We start from the raw sequence: 21,308 nt of genomic DNA on the forward strand, positions 1-21,308 counted from the left end.
GCGTGTCACGGAAATGCAAATTTTAAAAAATAATTTCTTTCTGTAAATTTCGTTGCATTGTAAACAGCTTACTGAGGTTTATATATGAAATAATACGAGAAAGGCAAAATAGTAATCAGCAAAAATTACAGACAGAATAGGCCTACTAATGACGGAGGCAATATGGCCCCTAAATCGTTGGTTAACATCTACCAGACTACACAGCGCAACAACCCAGAAGACAGAAATATTCATACTCATCGCCCTGATGACGGAGGCAGTATGGCCTCTGAAACGTTGGTTAACATCTACCAGACTACACGGCGAAACAATCCAGAAGACAGATATCTTTGTAATAACAACTTTTTAAGGGAAGCGCCCTATTAAAATCAAAATTTCTGTGTACTATAATTTCATATAACCAGCAAAATATTATAACTACTTAGGAAACACTTATTTCAGTCTTCTAGTAAAAATATTTAGAATTGATAACGAATAGATGTGATCATACGCGTGGTACAATAGGAATAGTAATGACTAGAATACAATAAATAAAACAAATTCAATTCTACAAAATTGTGGCTACTTAACATTAACACACAGGTTTAAAACATAAACAATTAACACAGACAGAGACAAATGATAGAAACTGCATGAGTGAAAATTTATAGGAATGACGGTAAATGAACAAACGATTAAATAAATTACGCAAATTAGACATTAATTAAATTTATTTAATTTAAATTATAGAATTCAGAGTAATATGTTTGACTGTATTTGTCATGTGGAAAGATTCGAACAAGACCGCATTTCTAAACTGCTGACAGATTATACACCAAGAGGAGTAAGATTCAAGATCCATTGGACTGTAAAGGGCGAACGCCTCACTAGAGGAACAGAACGGATCGGATCGGAAGGTCCAAAACTCGATGCCCCTTCTGCCCTAATTAAAACAACGATTAAGGCAAGCTGTAGACGTACCAACTGAATGGCGTACACTTCAGAATCGTTGGTGCGATTAACAGTGATGTAGCAACTACTGGTGGCCTGTATAACGGTTTTCGGGTTTTAAATATCAGGAAGGAAATATTTTACGAGATTATCTTAAATTTTCTGTGACCTTTAACACGACTTTGTGCAAGGGTCGCCTGCCAGTTTAACCTGAATTGGGCATTATCTTTCATTTCTGTCCGTACTACAAGTCAAAGTATGTGAAATTCATAATTTAATTTACGATTGTCATAAAATTGTCCAGAGTGACGAGCCATGTCAATGCTGAGTTAAAAACAAAATTCCTTCCTCCATGATTGGTATCAAATTACAAAATTCCTAATAAAACGTGTTCCGATCAAACCTATGTTTCTGGTAACACAATTATAAATACAGACTAAACCGATACTGAGGCTTTGTCCGTCCGTTTCTCACGTGTTTTAGGAAAAGGCCACATACTAAGCTCTGGGCTTGAGGATTCCTTGCTTACTTCATACTACTGCACGTTGCGGAGTCTAGGAGCAGTATGACGATATCAATAATCAGACTGCCGTGTGTCTTCCAACACGAACGCCACGAACACTAGTTATCTATATTTGTGTTTCAATAAGATTACAATGGAGACTTTAAGCAAAATATAAAGAAGCAGTACAGCCTCTGGCGTATCATTCAGATTTGTCCATTCAAGGCAAGAAGATCAAAGGATGAAGCTATGGGTAAAGTATCCTCTCGATCATCACTCCAATTCTGTAGTCCAGGCAATTCGACGAGACGAAATTCGGTTCTCAAATTGTACACGACGTGTGCCTCAAAATGTTTTAATCTTAATAAATTTAAAGTATTAAATGCACATAAAACAGTTGGTTGTGTACAGCTGTTTCACATTTATTTACGTAGAGTAAAAATGTATTTCAATAAAATTCATATATGTGTGTGTTTTTGGGAAAATAGCCGAAGCTTGGAATTACTGAAATTAAGCAGCTGAGATTTGTAGCACCGTGCTAACCGGTCACTAGCAAATATTGAGTTTAACATGCTGAAGATATATTCACTCTCTTCTGAGATTTATTACAGAACTTCGCCCACTTTTTGTCAACTGGAATTTGTTTCAAGTTATTATAAATGTGGCATTTCCTTAAAATTATTGGGGATAATCAGTGTGGGTTCCGTCATAATAGATCTACATTTGACAGATACTAGAGAAAAAGAGGGAGTACAATGGGACACTCCATCAGCTATTTATACTTGCTGCCTCCATCCTCAGGGCGCCCTGATAATGGAGGCATCAAGGACCTCTGAAACGTCGGTAAACTTCTACCAGACTACACGGCGCAACAATCCAGAAGACAGCCATCTTCAGACAAATAACTTTTGAAGAAATATTCTGCTGCGTGGAGATTTGTAATCGGTCCAGGTTTGGCCAAAAAAATATTTATACTTTTCTAGGCATGTACAGCTTGAACATAAGTTGAAGCTTTGTGGACGATATTCTGCAGCGTTGACATACCCTATTAAACAAAGTAAACGCGGTTGTTAAAAGCACTAACGCAGAGTAGTTATAAGACCGTGGTCAACCAAAAGCATAACTTCTGTCTCCTCCGTCTAAATTCTATTTTGTATTTCCTGTTTTCAGCCGCATCTGACAAAATCTTCAACATTAACGTCATTTAAGACGATTTTACAATGACATTTGGATTTCATTCATGTGTGAAGTTGATAACAATGCCTGAAATCATTAACGTAAAATAAATCATGTTTAACCTTGTTGAATTTCTACAGAGCTGGATCTGCATCGTCTACCTTGTCGTGATTTATTCTGCCATTGAATCTCCGAAGATGCAAGAAACATGCAACAGCTATCCGAGAATAATTCGAAGAGAAAATCAATATTCAAACATAAATACTTTCTAGGTCATGTCCATAAGAACAGACACAAATAAGGAGCTAATAAAATGGATGGATATAATCACCATGAAGCACGCACATTTACAAAAGTTGCAGTCATGCAACCTGCTGAGGAGAAAATTTCCGAAAAGTACATCGTCGAAGTACCAGTATGTCATCACTCTCCCTCTGAAAAAGAAGTTTCCGTGCCTGTCCATCCCGTGGAAGCTCAAATTCTGGCGGATAGACGGTACCCAGTTGCAAGTCCGGCACACGTTGACCACCGTTATCCTGTACAAGTTGCCGTCTCTAAACCACAATCTTACCCTGATAAAATACCAGTTCATGGCCCCCAATCTTATTCATTTCAATTCGAAGTTCCTGTTGAACAACACTAACCACGAATTGTAGAGAAAGATGACCCTTTAATAAATAAATAATATACACAATTATGACGTAGTGCCGCAAATTTGAAAAAAAAAAACAGTATGCAATTATGAGCGGTAAGAATATTTTCCGAACTCATAATCATTGAACTAAATTGTTCTGGCGTGCAGAAATCGCTCTTACATTTCAGCATCGACATTACTTATACACAATGTGCCTACTTCTTAAATGCTAGTACCCCAAAGAACTGTGCCAGATATAAGTAAAGCTGAATTTCTATTTGAATTGACTGACAGCACACATAAGCATACATTTCCTAAAATATTCTGGATTTTGAAACTCTAAATTTCAACAATTTTTATCTTGCAGCAAAAAAGTAATATCTATTTATTAAATAACTGAGGTCCCCATTAATCGAACGGGTTTCTTCTAAGAATAAATTGTAGAATTCCTTTAATATATTCTCGATAAATAACGTACCACGTTCAGATTAAAATTGTAACAGCATTTATCTTCCGTCATACCTGTTTTTGCAGATTATTTGCAGTCTTTTTACCTGGGGCTGCCAACTGCATCAGGTAACATAAAATTGTCCACGGGAGAAAAATCTACTTTTCGTATGCGTGTTTTAACACTGGCCACAAACTATACCATAAACAATAAGAACTCTCTTAAAAATCATATATGAATCTTTCCAAATACAAACACTGAATTATTTGTACTTATCGACATATGAGGGTCCTAAAATGAAACGATATGACATAGCACATCTTTTCTCTTACTTAACGCTATGCCGCCATGTTCTAACAAAACTTCTAGGTCTAAATAGATGGATTTATCCATAAGAGATTTTATGGTTTCGCAGAAAGTTAATGACTTTAGTGATTCTGTTGTTATAGGTTTGCTGTTCTGTTAAGTCATCAAAATTAGTTGGTATTCGAGTTTGTCCTATGTACAGCATAATTTAGGACTAAATGTGTGTTATAGGTGCTTTAAACAAATCTTCGATGTGATTTTAATATAACTTTAACTTCCAGTGTAAATTGCACGCTCAATATAAGTCAATATAACGCTAATCTAATGGGGCAGTACAAATGTAGTTTATAGAATCTAAAGTCTTTGCCAATATTACAGAACATTCTGGTTCAAGTCAGTCTTCGTACGCTTAGCAACGCTCGTCCTCTGTACCTGACGCGTTAGCACTCAGTACCTTTGTTTTTGTTGACGAAATGCGCGGTCGCCTTGGTTTTTTTATTTGTTTGTTTGTTTGCAGTTGAGAGCAATGTCTTATAGCACGTTCATCTCATTCATTGTTAAAAATAATGAAATATTTATGTATTATCAGCGAACTTATGACCAAGTGTCATTGAAGATCGAGTCCAGTATTTTAGTATAAAAACCAAGTGGCTCTTGAATGATCACTGTCATTTCTATCCAGAGCTTCCTACTGCTTACTGCAATATGAGGACACTGGTAAGTGAACAACCACTATTGAAAATTATAACAGTATCACACGATTAAGCTTGTGTCGACATTAAAAATTTAATTTTAATCCTAAATTATTTGTAGTAACTGTATTATAAATTTTAAATCACACTTCGTAAAGGAACACACACACAGCAAACCTCCGTAACCAAAATGGTCATACCATAAAGTGCGTCGTTCATCTTGAGCGAAGAATTAGGACTCAAATCAGCATCAGCCCAAAAATTTACATATAACACACTACGTTCTTATCTAATTTCAATGGATTACATCTGAATTGTTAATCTTAAAGAAGACAAACATAAGATAAATTAAATATTAATTTCCAACCTTAAATCATACTTTTAACTGTAAATCAATTAGTGTAAAAGCAACAATTTTTACTAGATAATAAATCAGAAATATCCGAATGTTGTTATTATGTTATTTTTTCATCATCATCATAATCATCATCATCATTATCGTTTACGTCGAAGTTGCTTCATTTCCTGGTTTGACTAAATTTTAATAAACTTTTGTCCATATTTCCACAGACAGCTGTTCAATACGTCAATAACTTTCACGTAATATAAAATATACCATTTAAAAGGCAGCCCAATAACAGTCACGCACAACGGCACAATAATTATATTAAAAGCAGGTCCACTTCCTTGTAACAGACTCTTCAGACCTTCTTGTAAAACTGACATCAAAGTCATAATGATTGCTAAGCCACTGCTCATCCGAGATGCGCAGAATCTATGCGCTATATTTGACGTCGATAAATTTATTATTCTGAATTCATACGAAAGACCACTTGTTGCTATACATTAAATTATCTCAACATTCTAAAACAATGCTATAGAGGCCGCTGAAGAGTCACCAGAATGAAATGAAATTTGGAGAAAAAAAGTGCCTTACGTGGAGCCACAAATAATAATCCTACCGCCCTGAATTCCTCACAGATATTTAAGAGTGTCAATATTTCTAAAATGTACATTCATTAATTATCTTTGCCGTTGCAAAATCACAAGTTTGAAATTGTTTACAGATTTTCGAATTCATATCAGATATACATCAACCTTTGGAGAATGTTAGAAATCCATAATCATTGTAAATGTTCCTATTTACGTAGAAATATTAAACTATTTATAAGCAAAATCTTTATAATTAAATTTTTTCCAATACAGTATTAATCTTATCACCGTTTATGTCATAATTCGCTATTTTACTTCATTTACAACTTTATGTTCTTTGATTTCAAACTCAATTTTATTTGCTTTGTATCAACTGAGAGAATTAGTGCAGTATTAAATATATTTATTAATATTACCGCCATAATAATTAATAATAACAGCACAACTAGTTGCAATAGTATCATAAATAACAATCTATATTGTAAGAAAGACCACTAAGTAGAATAACTTATAAACCATTCATGTTCTTTCATTTTTCCACAGCTCTGCTTTCTCGCCCTGTCCCTGGCCATCATTGCTTCTGTCAATGCCAAGCCAGAGAACTCACATACAGAAGAGAATGCTGAACCAGAATTAACACCTGCAGAAAACAGCCCTTCAAAGAGGTCGCTGCCAAGATATGGACACGGACACGGACACGGATACGGACACCCACACGGCCTAAGCCACGGATATGGACTCAAGGGCGAACATTTCGGCGTCCGGAATGAGATTCCTCAGATCATCAACGAAGGCGTGGAAATCTACCAGCCTCATCACGCTGGTATCAAATGGCCTGTACCAGTTGAGACCTCCTATTCTGTAGTAAAAGAAGTCCCGGTCCCTGAACCGTACCCTGTTGAAGTCAGAGTTCCAGTCGATAGACCTTATCCCGTTGAAGTGCCTGTCGCCGTCCCTCAACCTCAGCCATATCCTGTCAGGGTCCCAGTTCCAGTCCGTGAACCGTACCCTGTCGAGATCCAAGTCCCTGTCGATCACCCCTACCCGGTTGTTGTAGATCGACCTGTTCCCATCGTTGAACGAGTACCAGTCGAAGTGCCAGTTCCCGTCGAAAGGCCCTATCCCGTTGAAGTGAGAGTTCCTGTACCCAACCCGGTCCCCGTTGAGGTTCCAGTCGAACGACCATATCCTGTGTACGTTGACAGGAGGATCCCTGTCCCTGAACCCTACCCTGTCGAAGTGCAAGTTCAGGTACCCGTCTACATCCCAATTGAAGTGCCTGTCGAGGTACCCGTTGATCGTCCTTATCCCGTTGAAGTTCAGGTACCAGTGTCTGAACCTTACCCAGTGGAAGTCCCTGTGGCTGTAGAGGCGACTTTGCCCCAGGTTTACCAAGCAGATTCATTCCTACCTACTGGAAATATTCCTTTCTCTTTCGGAAATCTAATTCCCCAGACACAGTATCCCGTTCCACAACTTTACCCGGGGCTTCTGGATTATTCTTATCAGGGACATGTTCCCTCTGCACACTTGTCCGGATATATTCCCTCTCACTCATGGAATAGTCTACCAATTCACCATTCGGGTCACTATGGAAAAATCCATTAAACCTAAAATAACTTATTTAAGATTTATTTAAACCCCTCAGACCAAATGAGCTGGACTTGTTAATCAAATAATTTAATATTTATTTGTCATGCATTTTTCAACTTTCCTTTCATATATTCAGTAGTGGTGAAAATAAAGACTTCATGTAACAGATTCAATGTGTTCATTCTTTTGCATACTTCATACGCGAACAATTAAAATGCGCAAGTTAACTGTGTGACGTCATAACTGTGCAGTTCATACAGTTAAATTGTCCAGTACTTGAACTGAGTAACATTACGACAATTTCCCTAGTAATTTACCTAGTGAAATTCATCATGATACGTGGAACCACAGTTTTAACTTTTTATTTCTTGTATTTAATCAAGGCTAAAATAAATAACCAAATAAACCCTTTTGGTTTTCCCCATCTTCAAGGAGTAGCACATCGCTTAGGTCACTCAGAAGCTGTGACTGAAGAGAACACAGATTATTTATTACATGTGTAGCAACAGAGATTCATTATTCAGATCAGTTCATTTACAAATTTATTTTGCACAGTTTAACTGCGCATTTTAAATTATCGTCTATGGAGCACTTAATGTAATATGCACGCCTTAAGACTTCTAGTAGTATTAACCCAAATGGGGTATATTTAAAAGTGTCTACTTGTTTTAAACTTTCTCAAAATGGTAAACCCCTAAGTTTTCGATTACAAATTTGTCGAGAGGTTAAGGGTTTTTAATCCTTGAAAACTGTGCATTTTTATGCGCTACAATGTCGATACCTGCACGGCTAGACGTTTACAGGCTGAATTTCAACTTAGTCTACAGATTGCGATAATGGAATAAAAAAATAATTACATGTTTTAATTTAAAGGAGTTAATTAAAAAACAATTTCCCTCTTCTGGATCAATCTGAATAAGGGTTGCACAAAACTTGGCCGTTTATTACCTCGATTTAGTATTTCAGAGAAAAATATTGAATATGAGGTTCATCGAAAAATTTGTTATTCTTATGTTTACAAATTACTAGGCCTGCCTTGTTATCAGCGTGTCACAGAAATGCAAATTTTAAAAAATAATTTCTTTCTGTAAATTCCGTTGCATTGTAAACAGTTTACTGAGGTTAATATATGAAATAATACGAGAAAGGCAAAATAGTAATCAGCGAAAATTACATACAGAATAGGCCTACTAATGACGGAGGCAGTATGGCCCCTAAATCGTTGGTTAACATCTACCACACTACACAGCGAAACAATCCAGAAGACAGAAATCTTTGTAATAACGACTTTTAAAGGGAAGCACCCTATTAAAATCAAAATTTCTTTGTACTATAAGTTCATATAACAAGCAAAATATTATAACTACTTAGGAAATACTTATTTCAGTCTTCTAGTAAAAATATTTAGAATTGATAACGAATAGACGTGATCATACGCGTGGTACAATAGGAATAGTAATGACTAGAATTCAATAAATAAAACAAATTAAATTCTACAAAATTGTGGCTACTTAACATTAACACACAGGTTTAAAACATGAACAATTAACACAGACAGAGACAAATGATAGAAACTGCATCAGTGAAAATTTATAGGAATGACGGTAAATGAACAAACGATTAAATAAATTACGCAAATTAGACAATAATTAAATTTATTTCATTTAAATTATAGAATTCAGAGTAATATGTTTGACTGCATTTGTCATGTGGAAAGATTCGAACCAGACCGCATTCCTAAACTGCTGACAGATTATGCACCAAGAGGAGTAAGATTCAAGATCCATTGGACGGCAAAGGGCGAACGCCTCACTAGAGGAACAGAACGGATCGGATCGGAAGGTCCAAAACTCGATGACCTTTCTGCCCTAATTAAAACAACGATTAAGGCAAGCTGTTGACGTACCAACTGAATGGCGTAAACTTCAGAATCGTTGGTGCGATTAACAGTGATGTAGCAACTACTGGTGGCCTGTATAACGGTTTTCGGGTTTTAAATATCAGGAAGGAAATATTTTACGAGATTATCCTAAATTTTCTGTGACCTTTAACACGACTTTGTGCAACGGTCGCCTGCCAGTTTAACCTGAATTGGGCATTATCCTTCATTTCTGTCCGTACTACAAGTCAAAGCATGTGAAATTCATAATTTAATTTACGATTGTCATAAAATTGTCCAGAGTGACGAGCCATGTCAATGCTGAGTTAAAAACAAAATTCCTTCCTCCACGAATGGTATCAAATTACAAAATTCCTAATAAAACGTGTTCCTCTCAAACCTACGTTTCTGGTAACACAATTATAAATACAGACTAAACTCATACTGAGGCTTTGTCCGTCCGTTTCTCACGTGTTTTAGTAAAAGGCCACATACTAAGCTCTGGGCTTGAGGCTTCCTTGCTTACTTCATACTACTGCACGTTGCGGAGTCTAGGAGCAGTATGACGATATCAATAATCAGACTGCCGTGTGTCTTCCAACACGAACGCCACGAACACTAGTTATCTATATTTGTGTTTCAATAAGATTACAATGGATACTTTAAGCAATATATAAAGAAGCAGTACAGCCTCTGGTGTATCATTCAGATTTATCCATTCAAGGCAAGAAGATCAAAGGATGAAGCTATGGGTAAAGTATCCTCTCGATCATCACTCCAATTCTGTAGTCCAGGCAATTCGACGAGACGAAATTCGGTTCTCAAATTGTACACGACGTGTGCCTCAAAATGTTTTAATCTTAATAAATTTAAAGTATTAAATGCACATAAAACAGTTGGTTGTGTACAGCTGTTTTACATTTATTTACGTAGAGTGGAAATGTATTTCAATAAAATTCATATATGTGTGTGTTTTTGGGAAACTAGCCGAAACTTGGAATTACTGAAATTAGGCTGCTGAGATTTGTAGCACCGTGCTAACCGGTCACTAGCAAATATTGAGTTTAACATGCTGTAGATATTTTCACTTTCTTCTGAGATTTATTACAGAACTTCGCCCACTTTTTGTCAACTGGAATTTTTTTCAAGTTATTATATATGTGGCATTTCCTTAAAATTATTGGGGATAATCAGTGTGGGTTCCGTCATAATAGATCTACATTTGACAGATACTAGAGAAAAAGAGGGAGTCCAAATTGGACACTCCATCAGCTATTTATACTTGCTGCCTCCATCCTCAGGGCGCCCTGATAATGGAGGCATCAAGGACCTCTGAAACTTCGGTACACTTCTACCAGACTATACGGCGCAACAATCCAGAAGACAGCCATCTTCAGACAAATAACTTTTGAAGAAATATTCTGCTGCGTGGAGATTTGTAATCGGTCCAGGTTTGGCCAAAAAAATATTTATACCTTTCTAGGCATGTCCAGCTTGAACATAAGTTGAAGCTTTGTGGACGATATTATGCAGCGTTGACATACCCTATTAAACAAAGTAAACGCGGTTGTTAAAAGCACTTACGCAGAGTAGTTATAAGACCGTGGTCAGCCAAAAGCATAACTTCTGTCTCCTCCGTCTAAATTCTATTTTGTATTTCATGTTTTCAGCCGCATCTGATAAAGTCTTCAACATCAACGTCATTTTAGACGATTTTAGAATGACATTTGTATTTCATTCATGTGTGAAGTTGATAACAATGCCTGAAATCATTAACGTAAAATAAATCATGCTTAAACTTGTTGAATTTCTACAGAGTTGGATCTGCATCGTCTACCTTGTCGTGATTTATTCTGCCATTGGATCTCCGAAGATAAAAGGAAACATGCAACAGCTATCCGAGAGTAATTCGAAGAGAAAATCAATATTCAAACATAAAAACGTTCTATGTCATGTCCATAAGAACAGACACAAATACGAAGCTAATAAAATGGATGGATATAATCACCATGAAGCACGCACATTTTCAAAAGTTGCATTCATGGTACCTGCTGAGGAGAAAATTTCCGAACAATACCTCGTCGAAGTACCTGTACGTCATCACTCCCCTCAGAAAAAGAAGTTTCCGTGCCTGTCCACTCCGTGGAAGCTCAAATTCTGCGGATAGACGGTACCCAGTTGAAATTCCGGCACCCGTTGACCACCCATATCCTGTAGAAGTTGCCGTCTCTAAACCACAATCTTACCCTGATAAAATACCAGTTCATGGCCCCCAATCTTATTCATTTCAATTCGAAGTTCCTGTTGAACAACCCTATCCACGAATTGTAGAAAAAGATGACCCTTTAATATATAAATAAAATACATAAGTATAATGTAGTGCCGCAATTTTTGAAAAAGAACAGTATGCAATTATGAGCGGAAAGAATATCTTCCGAACTCATAATCATTGACCTAAAATGTTCTGGTGTCCAGAAATCGCCCTTACATTTGAGCATGGACATTACTTACACAATGTGCCTACTTCTTAAATGCTAGTAACCCAAAGCACTGTGCTAGACATAGTAAATCTGAATTTCAATTTGAATTGACTACCAGCACACATAAGCATACGAGGTGCAATCGGAAAGTTTTCAGACTGCGCGTATTTTTTTTCTAAAAAAAAACCCGTACACTTATCTCAGGTATTAAATTCATCCATCACCCTCGAAGTAGTTCCCCTGGGAATGAACACAACGATCCCCGCGCTGCTGCAAAGCCTGGAAGCAACCCTGGAAATCTTTCTTTGTCAGCCTGTCAAGCACCATCTGCGATTCCGCCTGAATCTCTTCTATCGTCTCAAATCTCCTTCCCTTTAGCTGAATTTTCATCTCTGGGAAGAGGAAGAAGTCTCACGGCGAATAAGGAGGGTGCGGGATGACGTCCATGGTGTTAGAGGCCAAAAACAGCCGAACTTTGAGGGCGGTGTGCGCTGGAGCGTTGTCATGATGCGTCGAATGTGGAGTTCTTCCTTCAGAATCAGCTGACAGGTCCCATAGCCTACCCAACAATGTCGCACAAGTCGTTGATGGTACGACGTCGATCTTCGTGTATGGCCTTTCGAATCTTCGTAACATTTTCGGGCGTTGTGCTCGAAGATGTTCGTCCAGAACGCTCGTCATCATCGACAGAGGTTCGGTCATTTTTAAAACGTGAATTCCACACAAAAGTTTGTGCACGACCCATTGCGGACTCCCCAAATACTTGCTTTAGCATTTCATAGGTTTCCGTAGCCGTTTTTGCGAGTCTTTGGCAAAATTTTATGCACACGCCATTCCGAAATCGCAGGAGGGTCGGTGTAATGCACTACCAAAACGCCCGTAACTAAGAAACAAATGCTAATTCGATGATGTCGGCTGGCACACTGATTCACTATGAATGTGGGCCGCACCCCTAGCGGCAGAAGCTCGTACTACATCCGGTTCGGTCTGGAAAATTTCCGATCGCACTTCCTACATTTGCTAAGATTTTCTGGATTTTGAAACTCTAAATTTCAACAAAAGTTTATCTTGGGGCAAAAAAGTAATATCTATTTATTAAATAACTGAGGTCCCCATCAATAGAACGGGTTACTTCTAAGAATAAATTGTAGAATTCCTTTAATATATTCTCGATAAACAACGTACCACGTTCAGATTAAAATTATAACAGCATTTATCTTCCGTAATATCTCTTTTTACAGATTATTTGCAGTCTTTTAACCTGCGGCTGCCAACTGCATCAGGTAACATAAAATTGTCCACGGGAGAAAAATCTACTTTTCGTATGCGTGTTTTAACACAGACCACAAACTATGCCATAAAAAATAAGAACACTCTTAAAAATCATATATGAATCTTTCCAAATACAAACACTGAATTATTTGTACTTATCGACATATGAGGGTCCTAAAATGAAACGATATGACATAGCACATCTTTTCTCTTATTTAACGCTATGCCGCCATGTTCTAACAAAACTTTTAGGTCTAAATAGATGGATTTATCCATAAGAGATTTTATGGTTTCGTAGAAAGTTAATGACTGTGGTGATTCTGTTGTTATAGGTTTGTTCTTCTGTTAAGTCATCAAAATTAGTTGGTATTCGAGTTTGTCCTACGTACAGCATAATTTAGAACTAAACGTGTGTTATAGGTGCTTTAAACAAATCTCCGATGTGATTTTAATATAACTTTAAGTTCCAGTGTAAATTGCACGCTCAATATAAGTAAATGTAACGCTAATCTAATGGAGCAGTACAAATGTAGTTTATAGAATCTAAAGTCTTTGCCAATATTACAGAACATTCTGGTTCTCGTCAGTCTTCCTACCTCTTTACCTGACGCGTTAACACTCAGTACCTTTGTTTTTGTTGATGAAATGCGCGGTCGCCTTGGTTTTTTATTTGTTTGTTTGTTTGCAGTTGAGAGCAATGTCTTATAGCACGTTCATCTCATACAATAGTAAAAATAATGAAATATTTATGTATTATCAGCGACCTTATGACCAAGTGTCATTGAAGATCGAGTCCAGTATTTTAGTATATAAACCAAGTGACTCTTGAATGATCATTGTCATTTCTATCCAGAGCTTCCTACTGCTACTGCAACATGAGGACACTGGTAAGTGAACAACCACTATTGAAAATTATAACAGTATCACAAGAGTAAGCTTGTGTCGACATTAAAAATTTGATTTTAATCCTAAATTATTTGTAGTAACTGTATTATAAATTTTAAATCACACTTCGTAAAGGAACACACACACAGCAAACCTCTATAACCAAAATGGTCATACCATAAAGTGCGCCGTTCATCTTGAGCGAAGAATTAGGACTCAAATCCGTATCAGCCCAAAGATTTACATATATCACACTACCTTCTTATCTAATTTCAATGAATTCCATCTGAATTGTTAATCTTAAAGAAGACAAACATAAGATAAATTAAATATTAATTTCCAACCTTAAATCATACTTTTAACAGTAAATCAATTAGTGTAAAAGGTACAATTTTTACTAGATAATAAATCAGAAATGTCCGAATGTTGTTATTTTGTTATTTTTTCATCAACATCATCATCATAATCATCATCATTATCGTTTTCGTCGAATTTGCTTCATTTCCTGGTTTGACTAAATAATTTAATAATTTTTGTCCATATTTCCACAGTCACTTGTTCAATACGTCAATAACTTTCACGTAATATAAAATATACCATTTAAAAGGCAGCCCAATAACAGTCACGCACAACGGCACAAAAATTATATTAAAAGCAGGTCCACGTCTTTGTAACAGACTCTTCAGACCTGATTGTAACACTCATATCAAGGTCACAATGATTGCTAGGCCACTGCTCATCCGAGATGCCCAGAAACTATGCGCCATATTTGACGTCGATAAATTTATTATTCTGAATTTATAAGAAAGACCTCTTGTTGCTATACATTAAATTATCTCAATATTCTAAAACAATGCTATAGAGGCCGCTGAAGAGTGACCAGAATGAAATGAATTTTGGAGAAAAAAAGTGCCGTACGTGTTGCCACAAATAATAATCCTACCGCCCTGAATTCCTCACAGATAATTAAGAATGCCAATATTTCTAAAATGTATATTCATTAATTATCTTTGCCGTTGCATAATCACAAGTTAAAAATACTGATTTTCGAATTCAGATCACATATACATCAACCTTTGGAGAATGTTAGAAATCCATAATCATTGTAAATGTTCCTATTTACGTAGAAATATTAAACTATTTATAAGCAAAAGAATGGAATTAAATTTTTTCCAACACCTTATCACCGTTTATGTCATAATTCACTATTTCACTTCATTTACAACTTTATGTTCTTTGATTTGAAACTCAATTTTATTTTCCTCGTATCAACTGAGATAATTAGTGCAGTATTAAATATATTTATTACTATTACCACCATAATAATTAATAATAACAGCACTAGTAGTTGCAATAGTATCATAAATAACAATCTATTATGTAAGAAAGACCAGTAAGTAGAATAACTTATAAACCATTCATGTTCTTTCATTTTTCCACAGCTGTGCTTTCTCGCCCTGTCCCTGGCCATCATTGCTTCTGTCAATGGCAAACCAGAGAACTCACATACAGAAGAGAATGCTGAACCAGAATTAACACCTGCAGAAAACAGCCCTTCAAAGAGGTCGCTGCCAAGATATCGACACGGATACGGACACGGACACCCACACGGCCTAAGCCACGGATATGAACTCAAGGGCGAACATTTCGGCGTCCGGAATGAGATTCCTCAGATCATCAACGAAGGCGTGGAAATCTACCAGCCTCATCACGCTGGTATCAAATGGCCTGTACCAGTTGAGACCTCCTATTCTGTAGTAAAAGAAGTCCCGGTCCCTGAACCGTACCCTGTTGAAGTCAGAGTTCCAGTCGATAGACCTTATCCCGTTGAAGTGCCTGTCGCCGTCCCTCAACCTCAGCCATATCCTGTCAGGGTCCCAGTTCCAGTCCGTGAACCGTACCCTGTCGAGATCCAAGTCCCTGTCGATCACCCCTACCCGGTTGTTGTAGATCGACCTGTTCCCGTCGTTGAACGAGTACCAGTCGAAGTGCCAGTTCCCGTCGAAAGGCCCTATCCCGTTGAAGTGAGAGTTCCTGTACCCAACCCGGTCCCCGTTGAGGTTCCAGTCGACCGACCATATCCTGTGTACGTTGACAGGAGGATCCCTGTCCCTGAACCCTACCCTGTCGAAGTGCAAGTTCAGGTACCCGTCTACATCCCAATTGAAGTGCCTGTCGAGGTACCCGTTGATCGTCCTTATCCCGTTGAAGTTCAGGTACCAGTGTCTGAACCTTACCCAGTGGAAGTCCCTGTGGCTGTAGAGGCGACTTTGCCCCAGGTTTACCAAGCAGATTCATTCCTACCTACTGGAAATATTCCTTTCTCTTTCGGAAATCTAATTCCCCAGACACAGTATCCCGTTCCACAACTTTACCCGGGGCTTCTGGATTATTCTTATCAGGGACATGTTCCCTCTGCACACTTGTCCGGATATATTCCCTCTCACTCATGGAATAGTCTACCAATTCACCATTCGGGTCACTATGGAAAAATCCATTAAACCTAAAATAACTTATTTAAGTATTATTTAAACCCCTCAGACCAAATGAGCTGGACTTATTAATCAAATAATTTAATATTTATTTGTCATGCATTTTTCAACTTTCCTTTCATATATTCAGTAGTGGTGAAAATAAAGACTTCATGTAACAGATTCAATGTGTTCATTCTTTTGCTTACTTCATACGCGAACAATTAAAATGCGCAAGTTAACTGTGTGACGTCATAACTGTGCAGTTCATACAGTTAAATTGTCCAGTACTTGAACTGAGTAACATTACGACAATTTCCCTAGTAATTTACCTAGTGAAATTCATCATGATACGTGGAACCACAGTTTTAACTTTTTATTTCTTGTATTTAATCAAGGCTAAAATAAATAACCAAATAAACCCTTTTGGTTTTCCCCATCTTCAAGGAGTAGCACATCGCTTAGGTCACTCAGAAGCTGTGACTGAAGAGAACGCAGATTATTTATTACGTGTGTAGCAACAGAGATTCATTATTCAGATCAGTTCATTTCCAAATTTATTTTGTACAGTTTAAGTGCGCATTTTAAATTATCGTCTATGGAGCACTTAATGTAATATGCACACCCTAAGACTCCAATTAGTATTAACCCAAATGGGGGATATTTAAAAGTGTCTACTTGTTTTAAAATTTCTCAAAATGGTAAACCCCTAAGTTTTCGATTACAAATTTGTCGAGAGGTTAAGGGTTTTTAATCCTTGAAAACTGTGCATTTTTATGCGCTACAATGTCGATACCTGCACGGCTAGACGTTTACAGGCTCAATTTTAACTTAGTCCAAATGCAAATTTTAAAAAATAATTTATTTCTGTAAATTTCGTTGCATTGTAAACAGTTTACTGAGGTTAATATATGAAATAATACGAGAAAGGCAAAATAATAAACAGCGAAAATTACAGACAGAACAGGCCTACTAATGACGGAGGCAGTATGGCCTCTGAATCGTTGGTTAACATCGACCAGTTTACACAGCGAAACAATCCAGAAGACAGAAATCTTTGTAATAACGGCTTTTTAAGGGAAGCACCCTATTAAAATCAAAATTTCTTTGTACTATAAGTTCATATAACAAGCAAAATATTACAACTACTTAGGACACACTTATTTCAGTCTTCTAGTAAAAATATTTAGAATTGATAACGAATAGACGTGATCATACGCGTGGTACAATAGGAATAGTAATGACTAGAATTCAATAAATAAAACAAATTAAATTCTACAAAATTGTGGCTGTTTAACATTAACACACAGGTTTAAAACATGAACAATTAACACAGACAGAGACAAATGATAGAAACTGCATCAGTGAAAATTTATAGGAATGACGGTAAATGAACAAACGATTAAATAAATTACGCAAATTAGACATTAATTAAATTTATTTAATTTAAATTATAGAATTCAGAGTAATATGTTTGACTGTATTTGTCATGTGGAAAGATTCGAACCAGACCTCATTCCTAAACAGCTGACAGATTATACACCAAGAGGAGTAAGATTCAAGATCCATTGGACGGCAAAGGGCGATCGCCTCACTAGACGAACACAACGGATCGGAAGGTCCAAAACTCGAACTCACTTCCGCCCTAATTAAAACAACGATCAAGGCGTGCTGTAGACGTACCAACTGAATGGCGTACACTTCAGAATCGTTGGTGCGATTAACAGTGATGAAGCAACTATTGGTGGCCTGTATAACGGTTTTCGGGTTTTAAATATCAGGAAGGAAATATTTTACGAGATTATCCTAAATTTTCTGTGACCTTTAACACGACTTTGTGCAACGGTCGCCTGCCAGTTTAACCTGAATTGGGCATTATCCTTCATTTCTGTCCGTACTACAAGTCAAAGTATGTGAAATTCATAATTTAATTTACGATTGTCATAAAATTGTCCAGAGTGACGAGCCATGTCAATGCTGAGTTAAAAACAAAATTCCTTCCTCTATGATTGGTATCAAATTACAAAATTCCTAATAAAACGTGTTCCTCTCAAACCTACGTTTCTGGTAACACAATTATAAATACAGACTAAACTCATACTGAGGCTTTGTCCGTCCGTTTCTCACGTGTTTTAGGAAAAGGCCACATACTAAGCTCTGGGCTTGAGGATTCCTTGCTTACTTCATACTACTGCACGTTGCAGAGTCTAGGAGCAGTATGACGATATCAATAATCAGACTGCCGTGTGTCTTCCAACACGAACGCCACGAACACTAGTTATCTATATTTGTGTTTCAATAAGATTACAATGGAGACTTTAAGCAATATATAAAGAAGCAGTACAGCCTCTGATGTATCATTCAGATTTGTCCATTCAAGGCAAGAAGATCAAAGGATGAAGCTATGGGTAAAGTATCCTCTCGATCATCACTCCAATTCTGTAGATAAGGCATGATAAATTATCGGACCAATTCGACGAGACGAAATTCGGTTGTCAAATTGTACACGACGTGTGGCTCAAAATTTTTTAATCTTAATAAATTTAAAGTATTAAATGCACATAAAACAGTTGGTTGTGTACAGCTGTTCTACATTTATTTACGTAGAGTTTAAATGTATTTCAATACAATTCATATATGTGTGTGTTTTGGGGAAACTAGCCGAAGCTTGGAATTACTGAAATTAAGCACCTGAGATTTGTGGCACTGTGCTAACCGGTCATTAGCAAATATTGAGTTTAACATGCTGTAGATATTTTCACTCTCTTCTCAGATTTATTACAGACCTTCGCCCACTTTTTGTCAACTGGAATTTGTTTCACGTTTTTATAAATGTGGCATTTCCTTAAAATTATTGGGGATAATCAGTGTGGGTTCCGACATAATAGATCTACATTCGACAGATACTAGAGAAAAGTGGGAGTACAATGGGACAGTCCATCAGCTATTTATTCTTGCTGCCTCCATCATCAGGGCGCCCTGATAATGGAGGCATCAAGGACCTCTGAAACTTCGGTAAACTTCTACCGGACTACACGGCACAACAACACAGAAGACAGCCATCTTCAGACAAATAACTTTTGAAGAAATATTCTGCGGCGTGGAGATTTGTAATCGGTCCAGGTTTGGCGAAAGAAAATATTTATATTTTTCTAGGCATGTACAGTTTGAACATAAGTTGAAGCTTTGTGGACGATATTCTGCAGCGTTGACATACCCTATTAAACAAAGTAAACGCGGTTGTTAAAAGCACTTACGCAGAATAGTTATAAGACAGTGGTCAACCAAAAGCATCACTTCTGTCTCCTCCATCTAAATTCTATTTTGTATTTCATGTTTTCAGCCGCATCTGATAAAGTCTTCAACATCAACGTCATTTTAGACGATTTTAGAATGACATTTGTATTTCATTCATGTGTGAAGTTGATAACAATGCCTGAAATCATTAACGTAAAATAAATCATGCTTAAACTTGTTGAATTTCTACAGAGTTGGATCTGCATCGTCTACCTTGTCGTGATTTATTCTGCCATTGGATCTCCGAAGATAAAAGGAAAATTGCAACAGCTATCCGAGAGTAATTCGAAGAGAAGACCAATATTCAAACATAAAAATGTACCAGGTCATGTCCATAAGAACAGACACAAATACGAAGCTAATAAAATGGATGGATATAATCACCATGAAGCACGCACATTTACAAAAGTTGCAGTCATGGTACCTGCTGAGGAGAAAATTTCCGAACAGTACCTCGTCGAAGTACCAGCACGTCATCACTCTACCTCAGAAAAAGAAGTTTCCGTGCCTGTCCACCCCGTGGAAGCTCAAATTCTGGCGGATAGACGGTACCCAGTTGAAATTCCGGCACCCGTTGACCACCCATATCCTGTAGAAGTTTCCGTCTCTAAACCACAATCTTACCCTGATAAAATACCAGTTCATGGCCTCCAATCTTATTCATTTCAATTCGAAGTTCCTGTTGAACAAACCTATCCACGAATTGTAGAGAAAGATGACCCTATTATTAAACATATCCCAGTCGAAATACCAGTCCCTGTTGAAGTAAAGGTTCCTGTCCCTGAACCTTATCCCGTTGAAGTCCCTGTGTATGTACGAGTACAAGTCAATGTGCCATATCTGGTTTACGTCCCTGTTGAAATTATGGTCCCAGTACAGGTGAAACCATCGGTTTAAGTAAATGTCCCTCTGGATCGTCCGTGAACATGTCCACGAAACTTATCTTGTTTATTTTGAGAATCAAATAGCAGTTCCAAAACCCTATCCAAGGGAAATTAAGTTAATAATACGATAACATTAAGAAACCACTGCCCACTGATTGGTTATGAACAGTTTAATGTTTCTGATGTTCCGTTTAATGTAGATTATCTTGAACAAAATTTATTAAAAAAATTAATACGATAGTGCAGTGAGGTGACAGCTGGAATTTTGAAAATACATCATATGGGCGTCATTACAAATTTATATCATTATAGTGTTAAGTTAAGAGTTCAATGCATATGTGTTACTCTACATACGATGTTCTTCATGCAGTGTTATTTATTTAAATGTACTTAAAAATGTAATTTGTTAAACACAGAGTTTAAAGTAAGTAATTTTATTGTTTGTGCTGTGGTTCAGAAATATCTCTCCAGGACCTGTTGATGACTTCCAGCCGAGATACATCGAAACTTCTAAACTGTTCACAAACTCATGTTTGGTGATAACTCCATTGTAATAATACAATAAATTGGGATTTAGTAATTTCTGAGTGTCGATATTCTTTTTGCTTTGGGGCAAATGGGAACAGAAAGCAAGCCATTCTTTGGTACCTTCGTCAAAATGTGATCGTCAGCTTAGACTGTGGAAATATCAACATTAAATGCGTGTAATGAAACTAAAAATACTGCTGTTAAAAATGATACGCGAGGATGCAACATGAAAACTTTAAAACACAGAATGGCTAGAATATTTTTTTAAAATACGTCTTTGTGTTACGTATGTTTCGAGACTCTCAAGGCAGTAAAAGTCATGTACGGGGCGGAGGACTGACTTGTTATTAGACGTTTGGTGGGACACGAGCTATGGCCTTGAGATGTGCAGCTCGAAC

General features: G+C 37.1%; 3 protein-coding genes across 9 annotated transcripts in view; 2 read left to right on the plus strand and 1 right to left on the minus strand.

Moving 5' to 3' along the window:
• Ance-3 (angiotensin-converting enzyme Ance-3) overlaps positions 1–21,308 on the minus strand; it is a 183,419-nt gene that overhangs the window by 123,917 nt on the left and 38,194 nt on the right. The gene's annotated exons all lie outside the window — the stretch shown is intronic.
• Positions 4,557–16,384, plus strand: LOC147875172 (uncharacterized). The gene is made up of 3 exons (XM_087347987.1): positions 4,557–4,713; positions 6,165–7,220; positions 15,173–16,384. Exons 1-3 carry the CDS (start codon positions 4,702–4,704, stop codon positions 16,229–16,231), a joined length of 2,127 nt encoding a protein of 708 aa, XP_087204113.1. The 5' UTR covers positions 4,557–4,701; the 3' UTR covers positions 16,232–16,384.
• On the plus strand, positions 18,354–20,911 carry LOC110840974 (uncharacterized). The gene is made up of 2 exons (XM_087356576.1): positions 18,354–18,609; positions 19,691–20,911. The coding sequence occupies exons 1-2, from the start codon at positions 18,598–18,600 to the stop codon at positions 20,393–20,395; spliced, it is 717 nt and encodes a 238-aa protein (XP_087212702.1). The 5' UTR covers positions 18,354–18,597; the 3' UTR covers positions 20,396–20,911.

Source organism: Zootermopsis nevadensis, unplaced genomic scaffold, assembly GCF_977971745.1.
Source record: "Zootermopsis nevadensis isolate Lab colony 2312 unplaced genomic scaffold, Znev_1.0 Znev_ptg000001l, whole genome shotgun sequence".
NCBI classification, from domain to species: Eukaryota; Metazoa; Arthropoda; class Insecta; order Blattodea; family Termopsidae; genus Zootermopsis; species Zootermopsis nevadensis.